The sequence below is a fragment of the Mangifera indica genome, chromosome 9, assembly GCF_011075055.1.
Source record: "Mangifera indica cultivar Alphonso chromosome 9, CATAS_Mindica_2.1, whole genome shotgun sequence".
Lineage (NCBI taxonomy): Eukaryota > Viridiplantae > Streptophyta > Magnoliopsida > Sapindales > Anacardiaceae > Mangifera > Mangifera indica.
Genome location: NC_058145.1, coordinates 13306985 through 13316351, shown reverse-complemented (window position 1 = coordinate 13316351; position 9367 = coordinate 13306985). Strand labels below are relative to the sequence as shown.

Genomic DNA, 9367 nt, shown 5'->3' with positions numbered 1-9367 from the left:
TACTAGATTAAGATATTTTAGGTACACAAATTATTAATATTATAGTTTTGTGAGCATAAAACTTTATTTGAGTCGAATTAATTTTTTAGAATTGAATCGATTATTTTAAGTAAATAAAATTTTACGTTTAGTAACTAATTTTATAATTATCACATTAATTAATTTAAAAGTTTAATTATAAAATATCCGATTTTGACTCTTTACTCTCATCTTTCGAATTTTATCTTTTTATTATTCAAACTATATTACGAAGGACATGTCCTTGTTTATCTTATTCCATAGTCTTGTTCATGACGGCTATTATCTATCGATTGTCATAGAAAAAGTGATACATATGTCAGGCTTGGATACGATGATTTTATTTATTTATTTATTTTATAATGAAAAATCTTATCAAAGTTAAATTGTCACTTTTATAAGATCGAATCAATTACACAAATAAAATAAATCTTAAATTCAGTGATTAATTTATAATTATTTATTTATATAAATTAATAATTTGATCTTAATGTATTATTGAAGGAGGTCTGAATGGTTCGAATTAAACCCATCTTATAACCTAAACCTATAATACTGAGTTGATGGGTTAGAAATTTGTTTTGTGGGTTATACTAGTGTAGCCCGGTCCAAAGCTAGCTGGATGCGGACCACTATCTCATTAAGTCCCAGGTAGGTTTGGTATTCAGGAATCAGGATTCCGATTTACAATTAATGTTTAGATCTTTTTGCTAAGGGTGCTCATCCTTAAATATACAATTTGTACAAACTCACAATTTGTATCTAAGTGATGTGATTATTTATTTATTTTTTTACTTAAAAATTATTTAATTAGATATTATCATATTAGATCGTATAAACAAATTTATACCATTTATTTATGTATTTAGTTTTGCTCTTGAATTTAAATCAAAATGCATCCATTCAACTACATAATTCCTCTCCAAAACGCTGTTTCATATGAACATTTTTCCCAAGGCATCTGATGCCACGTGTCCGTCCTTTTCCAAGTGGTCTCCAATGATTATGCCACTAACCCAATATTTGTTTTTCCAGCAATGGCACACTTTTACCAACCACGGGTCTAACACAATTATTAGATTAATGGTTACTCGATTCTTTTTCGTTGTTAAGTTTCAGACAGAACCTAACCTTGATATGGTGTATTGGAACATTGATTTCAGCTTTATATTTGTCACTGACCAGGACCATGTATGAACTGTTGTTCTGTTTCCATTTTGGTCTATCCTGCAGGCTGTTGAACGGTGGCTTGTGACAGAGCTGTTTTACCAATTGAGAATTCTTTAGGTGGAGCCATCCACAGAAACTATGATCTTTTACTCAGGCACAGATTGCACATAGTGGAAAGGTTAAAATTGCTGTTCGTCATTGCTTACTAGCCAATCAGGGTGTTAAAATTGAGGACCTAAAAAGGGTTCTAAGCCATCCTCAGGTTGGTTATATCGTAGATCTTGACTTATTTTGTGTGTGGGAATATAGATGCCTTTCATGTATACTTTCTGATATTCTGATTGTGGGGGATCCTATCCTTTTTGCCTCTCAAGAAAGTATCACATATGTCCTATCTGTGTGTTCAGAGAATTGCTTGGGACAACTTTTGCCAGTCAGAATCATGGAAATCCTTTTTGCACTCCACAAACTACAAGATGCTGGAGCAGTTGCAAGCTCTGCAGTGGCGACGATCTATGCTTTGGACATACTTGCTCAGGATATTCAGGTTAGAATCCAAGAGTTCTATTTTCATCAACTTATATGGCTTGGTGATGCATTGCTTAGTGGGTTGCTCACATGGCTTTCCTTTTGATAGGATGATTGCGATAATGTAACTCGATTCCTAATGCTGGCAGGGAAAACCATCAATCCTAGCACAGATAAGCCATTCAAGGTTAAAACCTTAGAAGCATTCATGGTTCAGATCAGTATTCTATTGTTACTTAGCTTTTTATTTCTTAGACAAGTATAGTTTTCTCATTAGAGGAGGGGCCTGGATTTCTTTCCCAGGCACCTAGTATTTTCACTTTGAGGCAAATCAACCTTACCAAGGTTGGTCTTTTACTATTGTATTATACATGTTGTCTTTGCAAAGTTGGATTTACGTATCTGTTGATGAGGGCATGTTAATATCTTTTTAGATGTTTCTATCAACCAGATTGAAAGTCGTCCTCTGAGGAACCAGCCACTGCGATCGGCAGATGAAAACAATAATAGGTCTACAAAATACTCTTGTTGAAAATCTCTGCTGCATTCCATTTCCATAGCTACTAAATGTTGTTCCCTTAATTAGATTCTCCTGTTTACTAATCATTTTTGTCTTAATTATGATTTCATCTTTCTTTCAGATCCTTCGTCTATCTTTTATTTGTGGATTTTGAAGCATCAATGGCCGATCAATTAGTTGATTTTGAGGCGTTCAATTAGGGAGTTGCTGCAGGGATCAGGAGTCATCTGGTCTGTTTTTCCATTAATTATAATGATCTTATCGAAAACAATAAAACTATGTGTACCTATTTTAGGTACATAAATATATATATATATATATATATATATATATATATATATATTTATATATGTCATTAAATGATTGAATAATTTTGAATTAAAGATAAAACAATATCCAATTATGTAATGATAAATGCATATGTATTTATATACTCAAAATAAATATATATATATAATAGTACTCTAATAAAAAATAGTTTGAGTTAGACTGTAATCATGTCCCTTTTGTCAGTGTAACATGAACATTTATCTCTAGGTCAAAAGACTTATTTTCACCCAAAGATTAGTAAAATCACAAACCTCCACCTATTAATTTTTAAAAAAACTAAATACCTACTTTTAATAATTTATAAATAAGTATTTAGTTTTTTCAAAATTAATTGGCGGGGGTTTGTGATTTTATTAAGGCCAAACGACTATTTCCCACCCAAGGTTTGATGTTTTCTCAAATACCCACCCGTTAACTATGAAAACACCAAAAGCCCACCCATCAGTGGTTAACTTTAACACTTTCCGTCAGAAAAAAGGGTAATATAGTAAATCTGGCTCTCCATTTTAAAATCAATATAGGCGGTTTTACAAAAAAAAATTCCTGCAACATTTAATGCTGCACGGGACGCGTGCACACGCAACGCACGGATAGCTGACGCGTGGCGTTGTCATCTGAAAAGCAGAACGATTTTTCGACGATTTTTGGCGATTCAGGGTTTGCAAATCTTTGGTGGTTGACGTGGCAGTACGAAAAGAAGGCACCTGTCGAAAAAGCAAATAATCGGGCGCACAAAATTTGAATCAGCCGCCGAATACTGTGCGTTCGAAGGACGTGCCGCAGTCTGTATTAAATGCAGAATGATTATATTGAAATCAACGGTGGCAATTTTTGGGGCACAAATCGACGACTAGGGATTAGTCTAGGGAAAGTGAGCGAATGAACATGCGACACGTGAGGGGTCTTTGTGTCATTTCAATCCAATTTGAAAAATGATTTTTCTCTTTCACCAACGAACGAGCGACACTTGTCCAGCCGACGTCAGATTTCAAATTTGAACAAAACCTTTGGCCTTCATTCTTTCGTTCGACATTCCATTCGCGTTAAGTCTTTCGTTTACCTTGTTTCATTGTGCTCCAGTGTGATCAACGGTGAACCTTTAACGGCGACGACAAAGACGACCACGACAAGACATCGTTCGACGTTATCAAGGGTGGACGAAGTAGTTTAGTACCAAAGAAGACGAGAAAGTACAACCTGTTTGCTGTTTTCGGCTACTCTGATCACCAACAGTTCCGACGACAAGTGTAGTGGCTTTTCGTGGTGAGTTAAACAGCAACGACGACGAAGTCTGCTCCAACCGAGGCCTTCAGAAAATATTTCCTGCCGTCGAGGTTTATTCTTTCGGATACCTTGTTTATCCTTGTTGTCGAGTACTGTAATAGTCTGTGTAATGTCAGGGTTAGCCTTATATGTATATTTTGGGTACTATTATAGTCTGTGTTATATTAGGGTTAGCATTATATGTATATTTTAGGGCAAGGCAAAAAAAAAAATTAACGTGGGGGTTTTGCATGTCCACTGTTGACGTAAGTTTCTGTGTATGACTTCTATTTTCGTGAGTTTGCAGTTCTGTGTGAGTATTAGGAAGTTGAGGTTTGAAACAGGTTTTGGTTTTTTAGGGTATTTGGGTGTTGTAATGGTCTTTGTAATGTTAGGGTTATGCATTATACGTATATTTGAGTGGAAAAAAATAATTAACGTAGGGGTTTTGCATGTGTACTGTTAACATATTATTTAGGGTTGGGTTATATTTTGGTGAGCATTCAGTTATGTGTATGAGTATTAACTGCTTTTGTTGGGCTTCTGTATGAGCACTGTCGGTGGCGTTGAGTTCTGTGTATGGGTTATATGTTCAGTTTCTGTGTGTGAGTTAGAGGATGATCAGTTTCTATGAGGGAGTTAGGGCATGATCAGTTTCTGTGTATGAGTTAGGGCATGATCAGTTTCTGTTTTAAGTATTATGTATCAGTTTCTGTGTATGAGTTAGGGCATGATCAGTTTCTGTTTTAACAATTATGTATCAGTTTCTGTTTCATAATGATTAAACAATAATGTAGGATACTTTCTGTCAAGTGCACACCCATTTGCATGCTGTTTTCAGTGATTCTGTATGAGTGATAGTCTTCTGTTTCTTTGCATACATGCTGATCAACAACAATGTTGCATACTGCCTTGTTTCTGTGCATGAGGAGTGTTGTTGTTGTGTCATTGGGTAAGTTGTATCATTGTTACATACGCTGGGAAACCCGAGAGTGCAGTGCTACTGGCGCGAAAGAGAAGGTTGCAAAAAACCTTAATTCTCTCTGGTCTAACAAGGCTGTGTAACAGTGTTGCAAGTTGCAACAATGATTAAACAATAATGTAGGATACTTTCTGTCAAGTTCACACCCATTTGCATGCTGTTTTCAATGATTCTGTATGAGTGATTGTCTTCTGTTTCTTTGCATACTGCCTTGTTTCTGTGCATGAGGAGTGTTGTTGTTGTGTCATTGGGTAAGTTGCATCATTGTTACATACGCTGGGAAACCCGAGAGTGCAGTGCTACTGGCGCGAAAGAGAAGGTTGCAAAAACCCTTAATTCTCTCTGGTCTAACAAGGCTGTGTAACAGTGTTGCAAGTTGCAACAATGATTAAACAATAATGTAGGATACTTTCTGTCAAGTTCACACCCATTTGCATGTTGTTTTCAGTGATTCTGCATGAGTGATTGTCTTCTGTTTCTTTGCATACATGCTGATCAACAACAATGTTGCATCCTGCCTTGTTTCTGTGCATGAGGAGTGTTGTTGTTGTGTCATTGGGTAAGTTGCATCATTGTTACATACGCTGGGAAACCCGAGAGTGCAGTGCTACTGGCGCAAAAGAGAAGGTTGCAAAAAACCTTAATTCTCTCTGGTCTAACAAGGCTGTGTAACAGTGTTGCAAGTTGCAACAATGATTAAACAATAATGTAGGATACTTTCTGTCAAGTTCACACCCATTTGCATGCTGTTTTCAGTGATTCTGTATGAGTGATTGTCTTTTGTTTCTTTGCATACTGCCTTGTTTCTGTGCATGAGGAGTGTTGTTGTTGTGTCATTGGGTAAGTTGCATCATTGTTACATACGCTGGGAAACCCGAGAGTGCAGTGCTACTGGCGCGAAAGAGAAGGTTGCAAAAAACCTTAATTCTCTCTGGTCTAACAAGGCTGTGTAACAGTGTTGCAAGTTGCAACAATGATTAAACAATAATGTAGGATACTTTCTGTCAAGTTCACACCCATTTGCATGTTGTTTTCAGTGATTCTGCATGAGTGATTGTCTTCTGTTTCTTTGCATACATGCTGATCAACAACAATGTTGCATCCTGCCTTGTTTCTGTGCATGAGGAGTGTTGTTGTTGTGTCATTGGGTAAGTTGCATCATTGTTACATACACTGGGATACTGTGTTTTCTGTGCCTTCAGTCTCAAATTAATTGTTATTCTTTTAACTAATTCCGTGTTTTGTTAGGATGAGTTCTACAAAGTTGTTCACTATTAAATTTGAAGCTTGTGACATACCATCTGAAATAAGAAATATTGATCCAGAAGAGTATAGCTTAATTGTGTTCATCAAGGATGTGAAGCAATGTATTGCAAATGAAAATGAGGAGGTGCAACTTTATCCAGGTGAGCAGATAAAAGTTGAAGCAAGATCAGCTAATGGAGAGGGTAATTATGTCATTGCCAGTGATGAGGAGATGATGTTTGTCTTTGAAGAGTATAGAAAAGTAGGTCAGCAAATTATTCAGATGTATGTTGAATTTATTCCAGTACAGAGCAGATCTCCTCGGCCTCTACTACCTTCACACAGTCAACCCAACACCGAACCAACAGAACCTAACTCACCCAACACTCAACCAACAGAGCCTAACTCACCCAACACCCAACCAATAGAAAGTTCTGATGAGGGAGAAGAATTTACCCAGCATGATGATGACTTTCATTGGAGTGATGCATCACATGAAGATGAGACTGTTAGTCATGCCGAAGTTGAAATCATGTCTGAATCTGGTGAGGATGATGATGAGACACGAGGACTTAATTATAAATCTGACAATGGTGATGGGGAAAGTGATGAGGGAGAAGATGATGGTGCTACCAGATTAGCTAGGCATATGAAGGGAAAGGCTTTTAAGAAATGTGCAGATGGGAAGATTTATTTTGAGGTTGGACATGTTTTTGACAGTGTTGAACATTTCAGGGGTGTGCTGAAAGATTACACGGTTGATCGTGGGTTTGCTACAAAAAAGATATACAATGAGAAGAGAAGAATAAAGGTTGTGTGTAGATCAGAAGGCTGCCCATTCCATCTCTATGCAGCTCTGATGGTAGATGGTCAATCCTACCAAATACGTCAGTACGAGCATACGCACACATGCCTCAGGGTTCATGATAACCCAGCTGCGAGTGCATCATGGGTAGCTGAGAAATTTGGCAGGTTTATAAGGTCACAAGAAGGCAGTAGCATTAAGCCTCTAGCTTCTCAGTTGGAGCAGGAGCATTTTTTAAAGATAAATCATAGAAAATTGTATAGGGTTAAGAAAATTGCCACTGGTTTGTCAGCAAAGGAGCATGCAGAGTCATATAACTGGCTGTTTAAATATTGCCATATTGTGTTGATGACCAATGCAGGATCAAAAGCTGCCCTAAAGGTAATTAGGGATGAAATTCCCTCGACACCGCGTTTTCATCGCTTTTTTCTAAGTTTTGCTGCACAGAAGAAAGACTTTTTAGAGGGTTGTCGTCGTTTTATAGGGGTTGATGGATGCCATCTGAAGGGGCATTTTGGGGGAGTCCTGCTGTCTGCTGTAGCGATTGATGCGAACAGTGGGATATTCCCATTGGCAATCTGTGTTTGTGAAGTAGAAAACAATGATAGTTGGGGTTACTTCCTGGGGATGTTGAAAGAATTCATGGGTGATGTCTTGCCTATCACTTTCATGAGTGATAGGCAAAAGGGAATAATACATGCCTTGCAAACTCAGTGGCCTAATGCAAAGAGTAGATTTTGTGCAAGACATGTATATGCGAATTTCAGGAAAACTTTCCCTGGGGTACATCTTCGAAATCTGTTTTGGGCTATTTCTAGAGCATCAAATAAAGTGGATTTTCATGAGGCATTAAATAAAATGAAGGCAGTGGATGAAACTGCTTACAAGTGGGTAATTGACAATGAGCCAGATCAATGGTCTAGATTTGGCTTTGACACTGAAGCCAAATCTGACCATATCACAAATAATATGTCTGAAACATTTAATAGTTGGCTTGGAGAAGGTCGGGAGCTGCCTATTCTCAGTTTGTTGGAGTTGTATCGAAGAAGAATAATGAAGAGACTTTATAGTAGGCTGAAGGCAGGGACTGAATGGGTCACTCCATTGCCCCCACTTGTTGTTAAAAAATTGAACAAAAGTATTGAGACAGCTCGAAATGTCTCTATTTCATATGCTGGACTGCAAGAGTTCGAGGTGATTGATATGAATGGTATTCCAAGCAGAACATACACCTTGAACTTGGACAAAAGAATCTGTGATTGTGGGATGTGGCAGCTGTCTAGGATTCCCTGCCAACATGCAATCTGCTCAATATTGCACATGAACTTCCCTACCATTGATAAGTTTGTAGATGACAGGTTGCAAATTTCAGCATATATGAGAACGTATGCTGAAATTATTCATCCTATTCCAGACAAGAGAACCTGGCCAGAGGAATGTGAAGATAAGCTGCAGCCATCTGTTAGGCATGGCAAAGCTGGCAGGCCCAGAAAGGCTAGGAGGAAAGACCCCACTGAAGAGAGAAAGAGAAAACCTGTGTCTACACTTAGGTGTAGTCACTGCCATGAATTGGGGCACAACAAAAGGTCCTGCCAATACAATCCAAACAATGCAGGAAGACCCAAAAAAAAGGTATTGCTTCTGTTCATATGTTAGCATTCTGTTTGCTACTGTTTTTTCTGTTTTATTAAACCTACTCATTTTTTTTTCCCCTTATATCAGAGAAGAACAATCCCAACCATGGAAAGCCAGTCAGCTAAAAGTCAGTTTGGTTCATCTTCTTCCTCACAGCATCCATCCTCACAGCATCCAGAGTCACAGATGCAATGAAACTGGGGATTTCCCTTATGTAAATTTTTTGGATAATTGCTCAATTGCTCAGTTAAACATTTTTTGGATAATTTTTTGGTTCATCTTCTTCCTCACAGCATGTAAATTTTTTCTATGGCTCAGTGAAATGTTCTCTGCATGTAAATTCTTTAGATAGCTCAGTGAAATGTTCACTGTAAGTATTCTGTGTATTCTGTGTTAATTTATGAATTAGTGCATATGAGGAGTATTCTGTGTGTTGACAGTGTTGATATGAGGAGTATTCTGTGTTGACAGTGTTGATATGAGGATTATGTGTGTTGACAGTGTTGATATGAGGAGTATTCTGTGTTGACAGTGTTGATATGAGGAGTATTCTGTGTTGACGGTGTTGAGAGTGTTAATTTATGAATTAGTGCTTATGAGGAGTATTCTGTGTTGAGAGTGTTGAGAGTGTTAATTTATGAATTAGTGCTTATGAGGAGTATTCTGTGTGTTGACAGTGTTGATAGGAGGAGTATTCTGTGTTGACAGTGTTGATTTATGAATCAAAATGGTCTGTTATTGCATGCATTCCAGTACACAGCCATTTGCATCAAAATGGTCTGTTATTGCATGCATTCCAGTACCCAGCTATTTGCATCAAAATGGTCTGTTATTGCTATCTGCATCAAAATGGTCTGTTATTGCATGCATT

The 9367-nt window shown here is 37.4% G+C and overlaps 1 protein-coding gene and 1 pseudogene across 1 annotated transcript; both read left to right on the top strand.

Moving 5' to 3' along the window:
• The first annotated feature begins 1101 nt into the window (after positions 1-1101).
• On the top strand, positions 1102-2436 carry LOC123226293 (annotated as a pseudogene).
• A 3595-nt stretch (positions 2437-6031) lies between these two features.
• LOC123226047 lies at positions 6032-8824 on the top strand. The gene is made up of 2 exons (XM_044650508.1): positions 6032-8493; positions 8584-8824. Exons 1-2 carry the CDS (start codon positions 6061-6063, stop codon positions 8689-8691), a joined length of 2541 nt encoding a protein of 846 aa, XP_044506443.1. The 5' UTR covers positions 6032-6060; the 3' UTR covers positions 8692-8824.
• The last annotated feature ends 543 nt before the right edge of the window (positions 8825-9367 follow it).

Coding starts and splice junctions, on each gene's coding strand:
- LOC123226047 (XM_044650508.1), top strand. CDS start 6,061: ATGAGTTCTACAAAGTTGTTCACTATTAAATTTGAAGCTTGTGACATA. Junction 8,494..8,583: donor CAGGAAGACCCAAAAAAAAG/GTATTGCTTCTG, acceptor CCCTTATATCAG/AGAAGAACAATCCCAACCAT.